The sequence below is a fragment of the Labeo rohita genome, chromosome 9, assembly GCF_022985175.1.
Source record: "Labeo rohita strain BAU-BD-2019 chromosome 9, IGBB_LRoh.1.0, whole genome shotgun sequence".
NCBI classification, from domain to species: domain Eukaryota; kingdom Metazoa; phylum Chordata; class Actinopteri; order Cypriniformes; family Cyprinidae; genus Labeo; species Labeo rohita.
In genome coordinates, this window is record NC_066877.1 from 18,610,357 (window position 1) to 18,632,710 (window position 22,354).

The window sequence follows — 22,354 nt, forward strand, 5'->3', positions numbered from 1 at the left end:
ATAAATAAATAAAAAATAAATCTTTAAGAAGGCAGGGCGTTGAGTTCAACTGCAAAAAAAAAAAAAAAAAAGCTGGCACACAACAACAAAAAAAGATTACAGTTTTACATAACTTAAGTTTCCCCCCCCCCCCATAGATTTTAACTAGTAAAATGTGTCTATACATAACTATAACACATATCATAAAAGTCTATACATTAAAAGTTATTTAGATGAAAAAAGAAACTATGTAAAAACAGGTCATGTCATGTATTGCTTTTAATACAACAGGTGCAAAAAGATCTGACATGATTTTAATTTTTTATATCTCGTGGTTGAATCTGCAATTTCAACAAGAATGTATACTTTTTACAGCCACTGTATATCAAACGTGTATACACTGTAAAAAAAAAGCTTACTCAACATGAAATGTTAAGTTGTACTATGTGAAAACTTGGATATTTGAGTTGAGTAAACTTAAAATTTGAAGGCAGTTCGTTTAAGTTGAAACAACTTTTTTAAAAGTTGTTTTTTACAGTGTAGCTTATAAACAATGGTTTGTCATATAGCTTGCAAACATTTTCTCTCAGTATGATAAAAAATATGATTGTAATAGTTTAATAAATATCCCAAATAAAGCTTTAATGATAATGATAATTTGTATTAAAAAAAGCTTTGATTTCTTTATCATTCTTACATAAACAAGAACAACGTTAACATAATTATGTACAGAGTGTTAGGGTCAGGCTCAACAGTCCACCATCTTCTTTCATCAAACAGTAATCACCATATTTACCTATTTATAAACATACATTTCATTTGTGTTGTAGTACCCATGCAATAATCTGTGGATTGACTTCCTCTAGTACCAATTCTTCTGTTCTACCACGTACTGCGAGTCCATGGTTTGCATCCTTGACCCAATGAACAGCAGAAGGGCTTTTCATGGCATGCATACTACTTTGTAGAAGATTCTGAAAGGCAAGCAAAGTATATACGTTGTATTGCATTAAAGTAATATGAATGTGAAAGAACCTGTCAGTTCTGTTCTAAGTAAAACTCAAATTGCATTTTAATATTAGACCTTAAAAAACAATACAAACAAAAAAGTATTCCCGTAAAAAAAAAAAAAAAAAAACTTCATTTCTTAAAATATCTTGTGTTCCACAGAAGAAAGAAAGTCATACAGGTTTGGAAAGACATGAGTATGAGTAAATGATGACAAAATTGTTTAACTAATGTTTAACTATCCCTTTAAATGTTCAACAGGTGAAACTAAAGGATGACCATTACTCAATGTAAAGCCCAAACCAAACAGAAAACTTTTCATATATGTTCACCTGTTCACACATGTTATCTGCAGTGCCAGAAACAAACAGCACAGGAGTTTGGGACAGTGCAAGCAGGTCACGGCTCCGCTCAACATGTGTTTGTGGTTTTCCTGGTACATTCATTGGGAATGACAAACACAGGACACCTTGGACTGCATCCTTCTGCTTGTCACACATAAGTTTACACACAGCAACAGCTGTACGAGCACCCATAGAGCGTCCTGGAAACAAATATACATAAATATATATATATATAAAATACACCTTGGAAAAAGTATTTATTATTACGGCCTCAAAAATGGAAATAATAATAGAACAGAGGAAATCAGACAACAATTCAATATTGTTCACTACGAATATTAAAAAAAAAAAAAAATAGTACTGGATATATTTTTTAATTAATAATATTTTTAACCAAATATTTGTAAAGATGTACATCTACAAAAAAAAAAAAAAAAAAATCTGCAAATTTTTTAATTCCTACATCAAAATAGACTACTTTTGCACATTTAAACAGGAAAGAGTGAGATACAGAAAGAGAGAAAGAGAGAGAGAGAGAGAGACCTACCTCCCAAGAAAAGGCTGTTTGGTGCATATCTCTCATGGGTCTTTAAGTAATCCTGGGGGATAGCAAATTGCAAGGGTTATGTAATATTTAATACTGAAATATTATTATTATTATTAAATAATAATAATAATAATAATAATAATACATTTTATATTTTTATATTTTTGCTTTATTGCAAATAATATGTATTTAATATTAAATATTATTATTAATTTCTACTACTTCTACTACAAGTAATAATAATAAATAATAACAACAATGATAACAATAATAATACAATTTTATAAAATATTTTTAGCGTTTTGTTTTATTAAAAAATAAATACATTAAAAAATGCAATTACAATATAAACATTTTGTGGGCATAATGGTGCTTATACACTACCAACCATTAAGATGTTTAATGTTTTTTAAAGAAGTCTCTTCTGCTCACCAAGCCTGCATTTATTTGAGCCAAAGTACAGCAAAAACAGTAAAATTCTGAAATATTTGTACCATTTAAAATAACTCTTTTTCTATTTGAATATATTTTCAAATGTAATTTATTTCTGTGATTTCCAAACTGAATTTTAGCATCAATACTCCAGTAACATGATCCTTCAGAAATCATTCTAATATTCTGCTTTGCTGCCCAAAAAACATTATTATTATTATTAAGTTGAAAACAGCAGAGTAATTTTTTTCAGGTTTCTTTGATGAATAGAAAGTTCAGAAGAGCAGCATTTATCTGAAATAGAAATCTTTCGTAACATTATAAATGTATTTATCATATTTTGATCAATTTAAAGCATCCTTGCTAAATAAAAGTATTAATTTCTATAATTTCTTTTCCCAAAAAAAATATACTGACTCCAGGTTTTTGAATGGTTTAGTGTATAATAGTACAAAAGCCTTTTATGTCAGATAAATACTGATTTTTGGATCTTTCTATTCATCAAAGAATCCTGAAAAAATGTACTCAACTGTTTTAAACATTGACTACTACTACTAATAAATGTTTCTTGAACAGCAAATCAGCATATTAGAATGATTTTTGAAGGATCATGGAGTAATGATGCTGAAAATTTAGTTTTGATCACAGGAATAAATTACATTTTAAAATATATTCAAATAGAAAACAGTCATTTTAAATAGAAACAAATATTTCAAAATGTTACAGTTTTTGCTGTACACTGGATCAAATAAATGCAGGCTTGGTGAACAGAAAAGACTTCTTTAAAACAAAAAAACAAAAAACATTTTGTCCAAAACTTCAAAACTTGAAAAAAACATTTAGTCCAAAACTTTTGACTGGTAGTGTATTAATGAAAAATAATTGCTTACTACAACAGCGCTATAAGCTCTGGTTCTGTACAGGAAGTTCACCGCCCTGCAGGTGAATCGAAGGCACAGAACGCCCGAACGGGCGAGAGCGTGCGCGAGGCTCTCCAGCTGTTTGATGTGCATGTCTCCCCCCCGCGCCGTGCGTCAACACCATAGCTGTGCATCCCGCGGTGACGCCAGCAGGGACCGTAAACACACCGTCCAGCTCTTTTTGCTCGAACGGGATTCTCACATTCTTCTGCGATATTCATATACATAAGTAACTCTCAAAAAGTGTTAAAAACGAAGCTCATTAGACAACGCAACAAAACTGTTTTGTAAGCACTTATTATTTTCCAGTCCGTTTACAAACCCAAAAAATGTGAATACTTTGGATATAATGTTTCTATGAAGAAAATACCTCTGAAAACTCCATTTAGGGATTAATAGTTGCGTGGTTGAAGCAAGTAGCTCTAACACCCGGGTTTCTCACACGTGGACATGTATCAACGTTCATATGATTCACGTTGTTTTTAGCGCCACCTATTGTAAAGGAGTTGCGCCTCAGGTAAGATGAAGTTTAAAAGTTTCCTCATGATGAACTGTTTAACATACACTGCCCTCCAAAAGTTTGAAAACACCCCTGGCAAAGTGTGGTTTTGGACGATATCAGCATAAATCCTTATCATTTTTTTTTTTGGTGCAAATACATTATCACTGAAGACCAGCAATAATAATTTAATTTTGATTACATGATATATACAAGTCAAAGTCAGACATGCCCCTTTGCCAGCTGTGATGCCTGGTTACTGGTTTAAACTTGGCCCAGGTTTTGGTCAGCACACCTTAATAGCTTCAACAATTGATTGCCAATTAAGTTTAGAATACAATGAATTTATGCCAAAATTATGCAGAGCTGTAATAGCTGCTAATGGTGGATATTTCGATGAATCGAAAATGTAAGTTTTTTTTTTATGTATAAACTGTTTATGTAATAAAATATGTTTTCATAGTTTGTGTTGTCCCTTATCAGTGCAAAATTATCACAAATTAAAGAGGATTCATGCCAATATTGTCCAAAACCCCACTTTTCTAGGGCGTTTCCAAACTTTTGGAGGGCAGTGTATAAGTGGAAAAAAAAAAAAAAAAAAAGAAAGAAAAGACCAGGGTATGTTGTCACTCAAGTAAATACTTCTCAGGGTAGGTCAATAAATAAATAAGAAAAGGAAGAGCAATCAAACATTTCCACTGTTAATTATTCTAATTATTCTGTTATAATTATTTATTATTATGAATAAATAACTAAATTATTCTGTTAATTACTATGGTACAAACTTGGTGGAACGTGTAGCTTTACTCGAAGGTTTATAAGCAAGCCCATCTATCAAACTTTCTAAACAAAATATGGTCCTAATATATCATTTATATAAACCAGACCAACGAGAGTGTAGAAATACTAAGATTTAATACAAAAACAGAAACATTCAGTTAAGACATTGCAGTCACAAGACAACTGATACACCAAGTCTGTAGTGTCTGAAAGATTTTTTTTCCTGCAAATCCATTTAAATTTAATGGCTGCTGTTACATAATGAAATAGGTGTGGGCTCACAGCTCATCTCTGACCTATACAAAAATAAAACAAACAATTAGAAATATTTAATCTGACCCAGAGCAAATGCACTGCGGGCTAAAAGAATTCACTTAAACATTTTATCCGCGTATTCTGCTGATCAATCCCATGTCATAAAAAAAGTGTATTGCCCTCATAAACCTAGTGTGTGTGCTTTATGAAATGATAATAAATCCATCAGATACTTAATTAAATGTATTGGTACAATGTTATACTATATGGTGATAAAATGTTCATGGTTGTTTCATAACAATAAATGTTTTATTATGCTGAAAATTTAAAGTTGAACAGTAATTTTAATATGAAAAGTATAAAACTGTATAATGGAATATGGAATCTAGAAATATTTTATTATTATTATACACTGATAACTTTCAATATGGTCAGTGCCATCTCTGTTATTGTGTAAAATAGGTTAAAAACTAATATACGCATTTTAGTGATTTTATTTAATACCAAGAACACAGACCTTTTTTCTTGCGCAATAACAAGGGAAAAGTTCATCCTTTGGCTGTTCCACCAGCTCCATACCATCTCGAACCTTGGGCTCAGTAACCTGCAGCTCAGCGTACTTCTAAAAACAAAAACACAGAGCTGGATGAGTGAAGAAATTTAATTTAGCATACAAAATTTTACTAGCAAAAATAAACAAAGATATTACAATGTTCAGATACATAATCTTTCCATCCAATCACACACCCTCTTATTTTCCTTTTCCTGGTGAAGCACTTTTATTTAGAATGTTTTATTAACTGCAACATCATCACACTAAACAAGCATTCTTATCAGCAGTACAAATCACATAAAATTCAAGTAGCCGCTGTGGTTTTGACCTCCAACACTTCCACACCTAAAATGCACATACGTTTATTGCTAAGAAGTGCTTTGAGGCCTTGCTTCGTGTTTAAAGATTAATGTTTCCAGCTATGGTTATGGAAGACCATAAAGTGCTGAGGTTCATGAACTCAGGGGTATGTGCTCAGTGACTACTGTGAGCACACAAGTAACTTAGGACCATCTAAAAGTAAAGTTATGATATATATATGAAGAGTTCAGATGCAAAACCAGCTAAAAGCCATCTCGGTCAAAAATGAGATATTGATACTTAGTGAATGCTCCTGACACACAGTATTCATCCATCAAATACTTCTACTTCAAACTTGCTAAATTCCAGCCTCAGCCCAATCAGAAGTACCAGTACTTACATAGAAACCTATACAAAGTAGCCAGAAAGAAATGCTAATTTTAAAGAAATATGTCAGATGGATTCAGAGGCTTTTGCATCTGAACTCTTCATATATATAAGAGTAATATATATATATTAATTGTAACACATGTGGTTTAAATATTTCCACACACGCCAGCATAACCAAATTTACGGGTATTTACTAGTTGCCATAGCAACACTATACAAAGAAAAAAGTGCGCCAAAATTCAAATCCAATCAAATTTTGAAGATATCGCTGAATATTTATTTTACCATAGTAAAAGTACATTTCTGGCTGAAGTAAATTTTTCATCTCAGTTTTTAGTATTTATTTGAAATGAGACAAATATGCTATTATTTTAATCGCCAATCTGTTATTTATTAGTTTAGATAGTTTATTGATGCTTGGCAAGTCATCAGAAGTCACGAACCAGTTTTATATTCCAGTTGCGCTGATGGGGAAAGTTTTAACACTGCGTTACAGTCTGCCCCACTATATTAAACTATGCTATTCTATGACATTAGCCATGTAATTTTCACTATTTACTTTTATGGATTTTAAAAAGAAACCACAAGAAACAGGTGAATAAAGACTCACAATCAATGTTTAATAAATTCTTTAAAAACGGCATTATTTTATTTGAAAAAGTTAATCAGTTTGTTTTATTGACAAAATATTTTAGTTTGTCGTGTATATTTTTTTATTCGATAAGATAACATTTTAAGCTGTCATACGGTCATGTTACAATGTGCCCCTCACGTTACAATGTACCCCACATACGGGGCTGTTGTCACTTTTCACTTCCTTTCTTGGTAAATACAAACAAAGCGACATATTTGTACTAGACAAGTGTAAAATTAACGTGGATAAAAAAAAATTATACTTTGAACCCCACATGGATTTACACAAACTGAGAAATTCAAAAAGTGTTAGGTTGTGCCCCGCTCTCTCTAAGTAACCAGACTAAAACATCAATAACCAAAAATAACTCGAAAATCACTGAAACGCAAGTATTATTCTGATTTTTTTTACATTTAGAGCTTTAAGTTTTTGTTCTATTTCAGCAGCAAAAATAATTTCAAATAAAGACAGCAAACCACAGCGCATCTCGATTCATTGCTAAATTACTCACTATTTTGAACAAATCGGAGTCGAAGTTTTATTATCCCATGCACAAACATCATGGTTGAACGACTCACTCATTAGACACTTGCCATCACCTACTGCCATTTTAATTTTGTTTAAAAGTATAATTTCCCCCCACAATTTCTTGTGTATAGGCTATTCAAAAAAAAAAAAGAAAAATCTCATAACATTTTTTAAATCATTTGTATTTGGTTTGTGTAAATTATTTTATTTGCTAACATATAACAATACTCATATTATTGCAATAGTATATATAGATCAAATGTAAGAATTTGAAATGAAATATGAAGTATTAATTAAGTTAGGGGGAAAATGTCCCACTATTAAGGTAAAAAAAAAAAAGCCCTTGAATTAAATATAGAAACATGCAGATTTATGTCACAATATTGCTTCAGAATAATCATATATATATATATATATATATATATATATATAGGAAGCCTGACACCATATAGAGCCCCACCACATAACAAATCCCAATCCCAACACACGTGTGTGTGTGTGTGTGTGTGTGTGTGTGCATGTGCGTGTGTTTTTTTTTTTTCGTAATTCATCTGTAAGCACTACAAATTGGTGACATTTATAGAAGTCAATTGGATTGGCACTGTATGTTTGATCTTTTACACACACACACACACACACACATATATATACACACACATATACATACATACATATATATATATATATATATACACACTACTCAAACTAAATAGTATATTCTGCTTTAAAATGTTAATCAACCTTTTTTTAAGATTTCATTGCTAATTTTGAGGATGTTTATATATTTATATAGAGGAAATAAACAAAACAAACTTACTGACTTAGAATAAGAATTATAATAAAAAAATATGTAAATACCATACTAGACTGTAAGAGTCTTACAGAAACACACTCACGTGTTTTTATATTATATGATAATATGACATTATATGATAAAAGAAAGTACTTCTAGTCAAATTACCATCTTATCAACACAGTAAAATGACTACTGAATGTCTGTGTCTTGCAAATGTCAAGGTGTGCAATATTTAACCTTTGTCTTTGAAGTCCTTGAGAACAACACATAAAACTTGGATGAAGATGGAAGATCAAGACAAGATAAGATATACACTGATAAGTTTATGAAATCAAAAAATAGGAACAGAGAAAATTATAAAGACTCGTACAAAAAAAAGGTGTTACAAGCAAAAAACAAGCAACCTTTAGAAAAAGAGTCTGTAGTGTCAGCAAAACAGTAACCAGTAACCAAACAAACTACTTGGTGTCGTCACTACCGCAACAGACACATCAGAGCACTGAACTGAAAAAAGAAAGAAAAAAAATTTACCTGAAAGAGTTTGAAGTAGTAACAGAGTACACTGTCACCCATCAGATGAGTTCGTGCAAACTGTTGACCTGCCAAGGCGATTCTCTTTGCCTGTAAGATGAAAAAAATCAGAAAGGTGGGATGATGGTTTCTGCAGTTAACTGCTATAGACACATTTTAAATGTTGCAATCTGCACAACTACTGCAAACTTGTTCACCTGTGTCTCACACTACCATCACAAGATTGCATGTAAACCTTCTGCTTTGAAAATAAAGAATAATAGCTTCAGCATCTTCAATTCTACAGACGTAAACAGTTCAAAACAAAGAATCAAACATTTTGTATTTTATTAATAGATTAAAAAGAATCTAAGTTACACAATTCTCGATCCCCACATGATTTGAGCTTACAACTGTGCGTCTGCCAAAATACGTAAATGTAATGTGAGAGTGTAAAACAGTCTCAGAAACATCATCGTAATGTAAAATGTTTCTTGAAAAAATAGAGATAAATGTCTTTTTAGAATTTTTTGAACAGTGAGATTTTTCTTGTTTTTTAAAATACGTCTCTTCTACTCACCAAGCCTGCATTTATTTGATACACAGTACAGCAAAAACAGTACAATTTGAAATATTTTTATTACTTAAAATAACTGCTTTCTATCTGAATATGTTTTACAATGTAATTTATTCCTGTGATTTCAAAGCTGAATTTTTAGAATCACTAGTAGATTTTTTTCAGGTTTATTTGATGAATAGAGAGTTCAGAAGAACAGCATTTATAACATTATAAATGTCTTTAACATCACTTTTGATCGATTTAGAGCATCCTTGCTAAATAAATGTATTAATTTCTATCATTTCTTTCCCCAAAAATATACATAAATACATACATAAAGAAAGAAAGAAAGAAAGAAAGAAAGAAAGAAAGAAAGAGAAAAAGAAAGAAAGAAAAAATTATACTCACTCCAAGCTTTTGGTATCATGTATGTTGTTACAAAAGCTTTTTTATTTCAGATAAACTGATCTTTGGATCTTTCTATTCATCCAAGAATCCTAAAAAAATATTTATGGATTTATTGAACTATTAATTGAACAATTTATTGGTGTCTTTTTATACTGTATTGCTGTTTTATTGAAGCAATATAACACTCAAGGCCTGATAAACACTCCAAATTGATAAAAAGCCTGTGTTCCCAAACATTTTAATATGCAATATTTTGTGTTCATATGAGAACTAGAGATGCGTTTTTGAATGAGGATGATATACCTCTTCATCATGGTCTCTCGCCCACTGGATCTTCTCCAGTAGGTCACTGAGGTCAGCTTTGAAAGGGATGTAGTGCACCCATGGCTGGAGCTGCTTGTAAAAGTGCTCATAATAGATGGAGTCATGTTTGAACACCACACTGTCTCCTGCAAGCAGATAAGGCAGTCTGTACGCTGCTACCGTCCCGTCAACATTTATCTGGTACTTATACTGTTAAAAGAAAAACATACAAGTCACCTCAGATTCAAATAACAACATATACATACATATATATATATATATATATAAATAAATTAATTAATTGATTTGAGGATCTAAGCTGTGTGTACTGCAGTTCTGTGAAATCCTTTCACCTTGAAAAAGTCAAAAAAGGACACATGTTTGACGAGGGGCCCGTAAAGGCTCTCATCATGCTTGAAAAAGAAGAAATTGGTTAAGGCAGCATCAATCATGTCAGGGTTCGCCCGTGCCAGTTTAACCAGCTCAAGACGCTCTTTCCTGCTGTCTCGACCTCTCCAAAAACCTTTGCTGATCTTCTGTTCCCACGCTGGACTTGTGTGTCCCTGAACGGACATCATGTCCAAACTCACTCTGTCACAGAAGAAATTATCAAAGGACAAAAATATATTTTAATCAGTCAGAAGAAGAAAATGATATGTAGCACAGAGATATTATCTCATGTTGTTATGGATTAAAAAAAAAAGATTCATAATTTTGAATACAAATCACAAAACGTTTCTATGCACTTTTTCAGTCAGATTTCTGCCAAATAATTATATAAATGTTAGCCTAGATATTGCATCTTGTTTTGATGGACAGACATTTAAACAGTTATCACAATTATATCATATTAAAAAAGTCATTTATAATCACAGACCACTTAGCCATATAGCATTTTTCGCATATTTCCCTTGTTCGCAATTTTCATAAAACTCTTGTCTGGCATTTTACTATAATAAACAATAATTCCAGAGTTCCTTAAAAATCAATAAAAAGTTTTATGTTCTTCAATAAAAAAGTTGTATATGTTAATTGCATCTCCAAGAGCCACAAGAGTTTGTTTACCTGCCCATAGTCTCCAATACAGATTCAGTCAGGTCATAAGTCGGCATGACGATGTCTTGTGTATCATTTGACCCACACCACGAAAAGATCGGACTGGGCTTATCAGACACCCGTTTCTTTTCCAGGGGCCAGTCCCCCAAATTAACAAAAAACTCAATGTCTGGAAGCTTGACCTGGTCACACACAACAATGTAAGTGAACTGTTCATTTTTCAGTTATAAATGTATACTAGCCATTCAACACAAAACAAAACACATAACATAACACAAAATACAGTGCAAAATTTAGGGTTAGTCTTTGTAATCGATTTGAAAATTATGCTAATGTATTTCTCTTATGCTCAGATAGGCTGCATTTACTAGATCAGAAATGCATTAAAACAGTAATATTGTGAAATAATATTACAGTTTAAAATAACCGTTCTATTTTAATATATTTTAAAATATCATTTATTCCTGTGATGACAACGCTGAATTTTCAGCTCCAGACTTCAGTGTCACATGATCCTTCAGCAATCATTATAATTACTGATTTATTGCTCAAGAAACATTTCTTATTTATATAAATTAAAAAGCTGTGCTGCTTAATATGTTTGTGGAAACTGTGATACGTTTTTTCAGAACTCCTAGGTGAAAGAAAGTTTAAAAGAACAAAATTTATTTGAAATAGAAATCTTTTGTAACATTATTAATGTCTTTACTGGCATTTTTAAACAACTGAATGTGTCTTTAATCAATAAAAGTAATTATTTCTTTCAAAAAAAAAAAAAGAAAAGACAAAAATTGCTAACTCCAAACCTTTGAATGGTAGTGTATGCAAGTATAATTACTGAATACTATATAATTTGCAATACTTACCCTCAAAAAACTAAACTACTTTGGGAGAATGTCACAAACCTATCAACAATACTCTTTTAAGAACTGAATTAACACTGTAACAAGTGAAATTCTTTGTTTTTGACATACATGCTTTCAACATTCTATGTTAGAGTGCCATCTAATGGTTACAAAGGTAAATGACTAAACACATACTTGAGATGTTTATTAATAACATTATTATCACCTAAAGGGGTCATCGGATGCCCATTTTCCATAAGTTGATATGATTATTTAGGGTGTTAATGAAAAGTCTATAATATACTTTGGTTAAAAATTCTCAATGGTTGTGTGAAACAACACCCTTTTTTCCTTGTCAAAATGAGCTCTGCAAAAATCATCCCATTCCTTTAAATGCAAATGAGCTCTGCTTGCCCCGCCCCTCTCTGCTCTCTGTGGAGTGACCAGCCTGTTTACTTTAGCCGCATTTAGCCGCTAAACTTATTAGTTATTAGGAAAGGTGATTGCAGAGATTCATAATAAACCCCTTATACTTACTTCTGCTGTAAGTAAAGCTGGATCACGAATGATTTGCGTGAACATAGACGGATATATGTAGATCGGGAGGCGCATTCCCTTCACAAACAAACCTAATCCACTGCATCTTCAGCAGCTCAGATGTCGGGAGTAAATGACGACTACTATGATCAATATTTGAGATATTGTTGTCTAACTTACATCCCTGCTCTGGCACTGAAACAATGGAGGTCAGACTGTTACAGCTGATGTAGAGCGGGTCTGAGGTAACATGCTCATGTCAATCAACTATCATGGGAGCGGTGTGACGCCACATCGACAGGCATCTAAAAATGGCTCGATTTGAAAAAGGGGATATTATTTTTACAGATTAATTAAAAACCACTGCATAGATTTTTATCATTATAGGGTAGATTTGTACATACACTGCCAACACACATTAATGTTCAAACATCATGTAAAAGTGAACTTTGCATCCGATGACCCCTTTAACATAACCTATGTGCATAAAAACGCTCAAAAACATTTGTATATTGGGCTAATGCTCACTTTACGTGTGAGGGACAGAAGGAAGGCATCCATGAAGATCCTGAATCCAACATGTTCCCCATGTGTTTTTATATAAACCTACAGTAACAATACAAAAGTACATGACATTGAGGCATATTTCAATATCTAATTGTTTCCTTATGTAGAAAGAAAAGAGAGACCACTACAGTGACATTCATATACACAAAACCTCCACACAATCAGTGGTCCAACAATAATTTTAAACAGGTGTCAAATTACTATTCAATTCTTTTTGTGCAAAACCTTGGAAAAAATGTTGTAGTTTATATTTAAAACAGTCTAGAGGTAGTTAAGTGAGGTGTGTGTATGTTTGTGTACCTGGTTGTTTTTGATGGTGTAGTGACACAGGCTATGTCTCTTCCCAAAGCGCTTAAGAATCTCATGTGCATTATGGTCTGGATCCACACTGGGAAAGACAGATAAATCACTCTCTATCTGAGAGTAAGAGTCTGGGCAGTGCATGTTCTTTTCCCATAATGCACCACTGGGCTCTGGGCAGTCACATGATTCGTGATACACTGCACCTGGACAGTGAGAAATAGGTTAGTGTCAACTTCCAGACATTGTTCATCTCTATATGATGAACGTGGACTTGATTCTTCTCACCTTTGAGCACATATGGTGACTTTCCCACCGGCTTGTCTTTCAAAAGAATCTGAATGTGCAGATCTGTGTAACTGGCATACATGCGGTACCGAACCAGAAAGGATCCGTCATTCCGGTCTAAAATCTGGACCCAGATTCTGGCATACGGGTCTGTTGGAGAAGTAATCTTCACTTCAAATGTCTTCTCTCCAGGAGAAGTTGTGAAACTGAAGATGAGGAAATCACAATAACAAGTGCATTATTCTTTTAGCCATGACAGAGGTAAACTAATGCCTTAATGTGGACACATGAAATGTGAACCTAAAGACTGGATGCATAAACAAGATGCTTCTACCGCCCTGGGCGAAACTCAAACAAAGACCTGTCCTGGGAATTTACCGGCCATTTGTTGTTAAAAATAGTTTCATTTATCACAGAACACAATGTCTGTCAGGAGACAAACATACAGTCATAAAAGGCTGACACGATATGACTAACAGAGACTAATTATTACTAATTTGTTCTTTAGCAGATTCATTCAAACACTTACAACACAATTGCCTTGGATTAAATAAAATCTCTTCAGTGCTTCTTTGCATCACTTTAGGGATCAGCAGGGAAGTCTTTTTTATGCTGTATATAGTATTTTAGAAACTTAAAAGTTGATGTTGCATTATAGGTTATTTAGAACTGGATATTGGTCTCTGGGTTCTTTAAGCATCAATATAGTTTACTAAAAAAAAATGAAATGATCTTGGTGGAACCACTGAGGTTTTACTATGTTTATCATTTTTGGTTCTAGCTGAAATCTTTCTTTAAGGCCAGATACCACAGGTAAAACCACTGTTTGTCTCATGCACTGGTCAACTTTTTTCTTTCTGACTAGAGGAAAGAAAACATCCCATTTATGTATTTATTTTATTGCATCTTTCTGTGTCTGTAGACTTCTTTAAATTATATTTCTAAAAATTAGTTTCACAGAACTTTAGTCTAATTTCTATCTATATTCTTTACGTATTTAACAAGTTCATTTATCATTTGCCTAATTAATATAACATTTTATATCACAAAAAAACTTCATTTACAGATATTTTTCCCTGGCTGTTGACAGCATTTTCTGATTTATAGCGTGATAAAACTGTTATATTTTAACAAAATTAAACTAAATCTTGAACCTGGCTTCATCCAGTGTTCAAAATTCTGTTCTGGAAATGTATGTAAATGGATATTTCATGACTATTTCATTAGTTAATGTGTCGTTTGCATATTTAAGCATAACATTTCAGAAAACTAATGTACTGTGATTTATCAACTAGGGAAGTATGGTGATATCTCATAGTTAAAATTGCACCATTGTCACATGTGGTGTGTCTTAATCCAGGGTTTAAACCTACAACCTATATTTTCCAGCCAGATGTTTAACCGCTAAGCCATGGTGCCCCATTCTGGTCTTCCAGCAGCACTCACTCACTTTCTTCCGGTGGAGTCCACTGTCTGTATGAAGAAGAACCGAGCAGGAAGGACAATGTTTGTTTCCAGTCCAGGACCCCAGACCAAAGTTTTGCTCGCGCTGGGCGCTGCCGCTGCCTTTGATCTCCGCGTCATGAAAATGATGCAAGGCATCAAGAGCAGCAAAAGTTTTCTCAACATGTTTATAGAGGATGAGGACACTTTCAGTAGTGGACGTGTTCATTTATCACTTCCTCAGAATGACAACGCTCTTAAGAGCTCTTAAAACAACACTGCTTAAAAACACTGATGATACATTTCACTACATACCCACATTCACCAGCGGTTCGGTGTGCAAACCAACCCTGAGACCCTCGTGAGAAAATCTCTGCAACAGACCCAAGGCGCTCATGTGATTGGTCGTTCGCACCTTGTGTGCGTCAATGACGCAACGTCCTGGAACCTGATTGGCTCTGTAATAGGAAGAGGAAAGACGCTTGCGAATGCTGCTTGTAGTCGGCGCTGCTTCAGTGCATTCATTGTACATTGGGGATCCGTTAATCACAATGAGCTTATAATTTGTATAACTTGCACACAATATGACCAGGGTATTGTTACTTCTATTAAACTCTGGTAAATTAGCAGTAGCCACCACGCTCATTGAAAAAAAGTTATTTAAGAGATTCCAATAACAACAAAGGTAGTGACAATGGTAATAGGAATAATAGCCAATTTTAAATATTTATTGCAGTTAGATATATATAGAGAGAGAGAGACAGAGAGAGAGACAGAGAAATAGTATAATAACTAATAATTTAAATTTTTGCCACTTATAGGCCAATATTTATTTATTTATATATGTATCTTTGTATATATGAGCCATTCTACAGAACAGGTTCAAAGTCAGAGTTTGAAACATCTTGAAAAAAATGTCTTTTTCCACAAATTGTGTATGTATGGAAATTGTATAATATCCAAGGTACACATTTCTAGAAATTGTGCAGTTTATTCTCATACTGTATTTTCAGAAAGTTTTAGAATACTTCCCCAATTTGTCACTACCGAAACACAGTAATATATAATTTAATAAGAAGGGTTATATTGACCTATTAAGATTTTGCTTGCTTACATCTTCCTTGTAAATATATTTATTACTATTTTATTAAAATGTTTTCAGAGGTAAATCAATAAATATTACAATGTTAACAATATTTCGAGTGTGATTTATTAGATTTGTTGTATATTTTGAATCCACTTTTTCTTTGTAAAAGGCAAAAAGTTGATCATACTGATTTCAAACTTAAGGATTCATTAGTTCAAATATACATTAAACCAAACTGATAATTGAGTATACTTTATTTTAAAACATTACGGTTACTACTGAAAATGTTACAGCACATTTTCAGTAGTGACTGTAATGTTTTGGTAGTGATTATATCACATTACAGAATTTTAACCCACATATTAAAACATACTAAAATGTGCATAGCTGTTCTAAAATGTAGTTTACTTTCCCCCCAAATAAAGGATTATGTTTTCTCTTTTGTCACCCCTGGTGAAAAAAACAGCATATGCTGGTAGGTATGTTTTGATGCTGGTTGACCAGCTAAGGACCAGCATAAACCAGCTAAGAACCATCTTAAACCAGCATCAAAACGTACCTACCAGCATATGCTGTTTTTTTTCACCAGGGACTACCGAAACAATGATGATATGTTTTGGTTGTGACTGTTTCGGTAGTGACAATTTTATGGGATAACACCCCGGGAAAACAAAGATGTCACTACCGAAACTTCACTAAATGTTTTGGGGGTGACTGTTTTGGTAATGACAATTTTAGATATTTTTGAACCTAGCTCAAAGATGCTATCAACACATGGTTAGCTAGCACAGTTCTGAACAGCTGTACACATTTAAAAATTAAATGTTATGGAATGACTCCAAAAAAAGTGTGTTTATTCATAGCAAAATGGTGTTTGGTAGAGATTTTTCATACTTTTGAACACATTAGGCTCAAAATGATCAAAATGGCACATCTAATAAACGTGATTGATCTACTCAACTTGTAGCTATTAGAGAGAGGGACACATGAATATTTCCTGATCATAAATGTAGGGGTGTAGTTAAAATTAGTCAATGGACTAAATCATACACTGTTTCAGTAGTGACATGAAAATGCAGAACACTTTGCGGAACAAGAATATATATATATCTTAAGTTAAAATTTAGCTGTTAAGGGTCAGGACAGCCACCTCCAAATTGCAAGCACCCACTAAATGATGATTTTATATATATTCAGCTTACTGATATTTTAAATATTATGGTGGGTTTCAATAGATAATAAAAGGATCTTAGTAAACATCAAAGATTTGAATACTTTTAAAGTTTTTTGGTTGTGGGACAGCAGTTTGGACAAGTTCTGTAGAATGGCCCATATATAAAACTACTAAGCAGTCTTCTTTGATCCATATAGGAATATATATTTAGTTATTTTGTGTTCTCGGCACTGTAGGTTTGATCTTGGTCGACATCTTACAAGCCCATCATATTACAGAAACAAACCAGGCTTATGATGTTGTGTACATCAATAAATGTTTATTTCAATTTGATTTGCATCAACATATTTTTCCATTTTATTTTCAATAACCTCTATAACACTACTAGAATATCGATAAGAACGAAAGGTGGCATTATCCATTTAAACAAGACCGACGTTGCTGCCTTCTCTGAAGGTATCAGAGGACCAGGTGTTGGGGTGGAGGAAACTACAGTTAGACCTACAGAACTTCAGTCAGAATATCAGACACGGTACCATCTTTAAACAGGTACGACATTCACAGAGGAATATCCAAATCACATAATTGAGTTCAATGACCATGTCGCTCTCCTCCAGGTTGAACTGTACATTTTCATATAAAAACTGAGAACATACAAACAAAACACCCTGTCTGTGAGAGTCAGTTTTTACGTATTTTGACACTGAAGAGGAATTATTGGAGAATTTGTTGAAACAAATATAATGGTGAACATGAACTAAAACCCACAGGTTTTTTCAGCAGAGACCATCTTTACATGGTTTTGGCATCTTAGAGTCTCGAGTGTCTTCTTGAGTCCAAATCTCCACACATGCAATGTCTTCCTTCGTTAATCATGAGCTATTATTTCAAAGTAAAAGCATAAGGAAAAAAGTAATATTGCGTAAGAGCCCAAGTTTGACTAATGGTTGATGACGTGTATTCTCGTGAGCCTTGAGTTCGTATTTCAATGCACAACATTTACGTTACTGAGTAGCAGCTTGTATATACAAAGCCAAATGGGCAGAGGCATGGACTACGGAAGATATGCTGAGATCGTTACAATAAAGCACTAGAAGGTCAGAGGTCATCAGAGGACAAATCATAGAAACACAACATGAGTCTCAAATACGATTCTGGAAGATTTAGCTTACACGTAACACTAATTCACAGGCGACTCGCTCGATTTGATCTTTCCAGACACATATTCAAAAAACATGAATATTTATCAGCAGATCGCCCACTGATCGGTCTAAACACCATTTCCACAGTCAATTGACAACCAGAAGACACAAGCGAACAATCGTCTGACACTACAGTAGTAAGGTAGAAAACATCGTTTTGACGTTATATTAAAGGAAAAAAAAAGAAGAAGAAGAAGAAGAAGAAGAAGAAACAAACGAAAGTTGTCCCTTGTACTGGAATGTGAAGGAAATCTCTCCATGACGCATTCAAACTTTGGCAGAGAAAACGAAGGTCACTCACTCGTCGTCCTCAGCGAGGTACAAAACAACGCACAATCTTTGATACGCGTGCCCCGAGGCAACCGAAGAGACTAGAAACGAAATAACAGGCCAGCTGAAATTGATCTTTTAAAGGAAAACGAACATCCTGACGAATTAGAAAACAAATCAAACTGTATTTGTACTTCCACAGACAACCCTTCTGTCTGAGTTCGGCTGGCTTGTCTTATCTACAAGTAAGAGCCCAGAATATCAACCACAGACGAGTTAATTCATCGCTAGTTTACAGTTAAAGATACTTCACCCATCTAGAATATGGCACGTTAAGTATTACGTAAGAGAAACACGCTCGAAAAGGACCTCACAGACACACTCGTCACGTGGCGCCAAATACATTTTACTACTCACACTTCTAAAACCATGTCACGTCATACGTCTCTAGGAGAGGGTGAAGTACCTTTTGAAGACGGATTAAAAAGTTGTTTGTGGTGCTTTTTGTGAGCTAGCAGCAAAAAAACGGTAAAAGTTTGCGTCGTTTGTGACCGGGGCCAACTGAGTCGGCCTGATTTGCAGTACGAGGGTGGATAAATTGCTGTCAAGTATGACGAGACAGAGTGGTAAATATTCTGAAAATATACATCGCTGAAAGGAACAGTATGGCGTCATCAAAAAAACAAACAAAATATTTTGGCCTTATAGCAATGCAGGTATACATTTTTTTGTTTATATATATATTTGTTTGCTATTTCAAAAAATATAAAGTTTTTTGTCATAGTTTCTATTATTGGCTTAGGTTATTAAATAAAAGTTTGTTAATCTTTTATTTCCCTTTTGTTTTAAAGTAACATGCTGCTTTTTAATATGGCAGTTTTACGTTTTTATAGGTCATCCATTTTGTTTCATGCACTCTTGTTGATTTCGTAACTTTCCGAGTATCTACACGGCGTGAGCCAATTCGGTTCTTGTGAGGAGACCCCGATCAACCCCTGTACATAAATGAAGATGTCGTCTGATTTACAACATGGGTATGGAACCCCTCTTACTCTTAAACGCTAATGGTACACGTCCATTGTATCGTAAACTGGTCTTTGCCTTTTTAACCAATCAGAGTAAGACAATCCTGTACACAGACAGAAGAGAAGCTGAACAGCCCTTAAGTCCCTCTTGGTCCATCCGTCTCGCTCGCTCTCCCTCTTTTAAAGAGTGAAAGTCCAAGTACCAGAGTAGCACCCTCTTGTGGCACAAGCGTGAAACGCGCCCTCCCCGAGGATCTTCTAAAACTGATACCACTTCTTGTCTTTGCATTTCAGCATCAGCTGTGGAGGGCGAAAATGAAAACAAAGAGATCAAATAAGCACAATTTATTACATTTCTGTTTTCTCGTTATCTCGCTCTCCTACATACCTCGTGAGCGTGTTTAGAGAAGGTTTCGGCGCTGGCCATCATCAGGGCGGTCCTCTCCTCCAGCTCCCCCAGCCTCTGTCCTCTCTCGTCCAGGGCAATGCGAGCTCGGGCCAGTTCTCCCACCGCCCCGCCTGCTGCAGCCTTCATGCCCTCCATTCCGCCCTGTCCTGGGATGTGCTGTGCCAGGCTACGGGACGCCTTACCCGCCGCTGCCTCACCAACTACAGAGCAGGAGCGATACATGGAAAAAAGGCAGGGTTGTTATTGTTAACTAAAACCAAAATTAAAGGAAACTTAATTACTCATAGTATGTAAATAATACTAAAACAAGGGAAAGTGGAAAAAGAGAATAAAACAGACAATATTTCAGATTTACAGATTAAAACTGATTAAAAGACAATTCAAATTAAACCTGGTCATTTTCTGTTTTAGTGGGCAGAAGTGTAAGGTCTGGATCTGTGAAAATATGATTACACACACACAGAGGAGTAATAAATAACTACACTCACACAGCTCCTCTCGGTCGAAGGTTTGGGCGTTGCCGCCAAAAAAGCCCTTGAGAAAGCCACGGTTCTGAGCCTCTGGAGTCTCGATGGGTGTAAAGAGCTCCCCTAACATCTCCTGCAATTGATAAAGAATCAAATTGTTAAATAAAAATCGTATTAAATGCTGTAGTGAAAGAGATTGCAGGGTAGTCAGTTCAGAACTCAACCAGCAGATGTCAGTATAGTTACACATTTCACAATGTAATGTAAAATGAAAAGTTTTGCCAAAATAAAACCTCTCTCTTGCTATTACACTACCAGTCAGAAGTTTTTGAACAGTAAGATTTTTAATGTTTTTTAAAATTTGTCTCTTCTGTTCACCAAGCCTGCATTTATTTAATTCGAAGTTTAGCAAAAACAGTACGATTTTGAAATATTTTTACTATTTACAATAACTGTTTCCTATTTGAATGTTTTAAAATGTAATTTATTCCTGTGATCAAAGCTTTTTTTTAAAAACAGTTTGATTCTTCAGTTCAGGATTCTTTTATGAATAGAAACATCCATAGATCAGCATTTATCTGAAATAAAATGATTTTGTAACATTATACACTATGCCATTCAAAAGCTTGGAATCTTGGAATTTTTTTGGGAGGGAAAGAAGTTTTCGAAACTTTCGAACAGTGTTTCAGTTCAAATGCTTACGAAAAAATTAGCATACTGTGCACATGGTTCATACTGCATACCGCAAAAATAGAATGAATATCTATGGCATAATGCTATTTCCATCCTAACCAGACAGAGAAGGAACGAAAGAGGGAGGGGACAGAATGACAACCTATGTGGCAGAAATTACAGCCGAGATGCAGCAGGGCTCAGCTCAGCAGAGCTCAAAGCATCCATGACAAGCATGACATTTCACTTCAATAACCACCATCAGCATGCGCGCACACACACCACACACACAACTGTCCTCCTGAACACACACACACAACGGCAGAGCCACCTGTAGGTTGTCACACATCTCCTGGCTGTAAGTGATTCTCTGTATCTCTGTGGGGGAGCACAGATACAGCGCCTGCCCTCCGTTGGTGAAGCAGAATGTTCTAGCAATGCGCATGTCCGTTAGCGGCAGGTAGCTGACATCTAGCAGAGGCCGTAAACTGGGAAGGCTGTAAAACATACACACATATAAAATAACAGGCTTAGCGACTGCATTCCAATATCCTTTGTATTGGAAATGACAGTGAAAACATTCTGATTTATTGCGAAGAATGAAGAAATTCACGCCTAAAATATGATACCGTGCTGAAAGCAGGATTTAGTACGAAGCCAACAAAAGCACAGCCCGGCTCTTCTGACTAGAGGTTTAGAGTTTATTGAAAAATTGAAGTAGTTTCTGTAATCTGGATTAAGCTACGAATCGATACCAAAAAGCTTCTGAGCTGGTATTAAAGGAATGTTCCAGGCTAAATATAGGTTAATCTCTATCGACAGGACCTGTCAAATTCTGTCGATTATCACAAATACCTCAGTTTACTCATCAAGCAAATGTGTTTACAGTAATGCATTTAAAATGGAAGCCTAAGGTGTTCTGGGGGGGTTTAAAAGGTCATATCTCCTGCTAATGCACATTTATTATTCTGTACACAAATGTGTGGATGAATTAGAACAGTCTGCATTATTGCTGTAGTTAGATTTTAGAAACAGACCCTGTTTGAGGGTTTACTGGTTTTACATAGTCATAACAGGGATGAAATCTTGGATATAAGAATTTTTTTTTTTTATTATTCTACATTTCTCCTTTTTATGCCACAAAGATGATCAATAGCAGTGTTGCCAAGTCTGTGGTTTTCACGCAGAATCGGGCTATTTTAACACTTTTGCCCTGGGTTGTTTTTCATGTCCGTGAGTTGAACGTGATATTTATCCCCTGGAATGT

General features: G+C 34.4%; 3 protein-coding genes across 15 annotated transcripts in view; all 3 read right to left on the reverse strand.

The window, feature by feature from the left end:
* Window positions 1-240: 240 nt before the first annotated feature.
* On the reverse strand, window positions 241-3,754 carry tex30 (testis expressed 30). Of its 2 annotated transcripts, XM_051119704.1 has the most exons (5): window positions 3,601-3,745; window positions 3,201-3,438; window positions 1,879-1,930; window positions 1,320-1,531; window positions 241-953 (listed from the first exon to the last, which is right to left on the reverse strand). In XM_051119704.1, exons 2-5 carry the CDS (start codon window positions 3,321-3,323, stop codon window positions 795-797), a joined length of 546 nt encoding a protein of 181 aa, XP_050975661.1. In that variant the 5' UTR covers window positions 3,324-3,438; window positions 3,601-3,745; the 3' UTR covers window positions 241-794. The 2 variants fall into 2 exon arrangements, with proteins under 2 accessions (XP_050975661.1, XP_050975662.1); XM_051119705.1 differs by lacking the exon at window positions 3,201-3,438 and having other exon boundaries at window positions 3,601-3,754.
* An 873-nt stretch (window positions 3,755-4,627) lies between these two features.
* On the reverse strand, window positions 4,628-15,165 carry poglut2 (protein O-glucosyltransferase 2). 2 transcript variants are annotated; one of them, XM_051119700.1, is made up of 10 exons: window positions 14,789-15,165; window positions 13,339-13,544; window positions 13,051-13,256; window positions 12,712-12,789; window positions 10,811-10,983; window positions 10,099-10,336; window positions 9,746-9,955; window positions 8,497-8,586; window positions 5,282-5,386; window positions 4,628-4,805 (listed from the first exon to the last, which is right to left on the reverse strand). In XM_051119700.1, the coding sequence occupies exons 1-10, from the start codon at window positions 14,965-14,967 to the stop codon at window positions 4,788-4,790; spliced, it is 1,503 nt and encodes a 500-aa protein (XP_050975657.1). In that variant the 5' UTR covers window positions 14,968-15,165; the 3' UTR covers window positions 4,628-4,787. The 2 variants fall into 2 exon arrangements, with proteins under 2 accessions (XP_050975657.1, XP_050975658.1); XM_051119701.1 differs by lacking the exons at window positions 4,628-4,805; window positions 5,282-5,386; window positions 8,497-8,586 and adding an exon at window positions 9,442-9,531.
* Window positions 15,166-17,339: 2,174 nt separating this feature from the next.
* stxbp5l (syntaxin binding protein 5L) overlaps window positions 17,340-22,354 on the reverse strand; it is a 153,908-nt gene continuing 148,893 nt past the window's right edge. For all 11 annotated transcript variants that reach the window (XM_051119695.1, XM_051119693.1, XM_051119691.1 and 8 more), the window contains 4 exons: window positions 21,419-21,584; window positions 20,437-20,548; window positions 19,928-20,148; window positions 17,340-19,839 (listed from right to left, as the gene is read on the reverse strand). In XM_051119695.1, coding sequence (XP_050975652.1) covers window positions 19,798-19,839; window positions 19,928-20,148; window positions 20,437-20,548; window positions 21,419-21,584 — 541 coding nt within the window. In that variant the 3' untranslated portion in view covers window positions 17,340-19,797. The remainder of the gene's footprint in view (window positions 19,840-19,927; window positions 20,149-20,436; window positions 20,549-21,418; window positions 21,585-22,354) is intronic.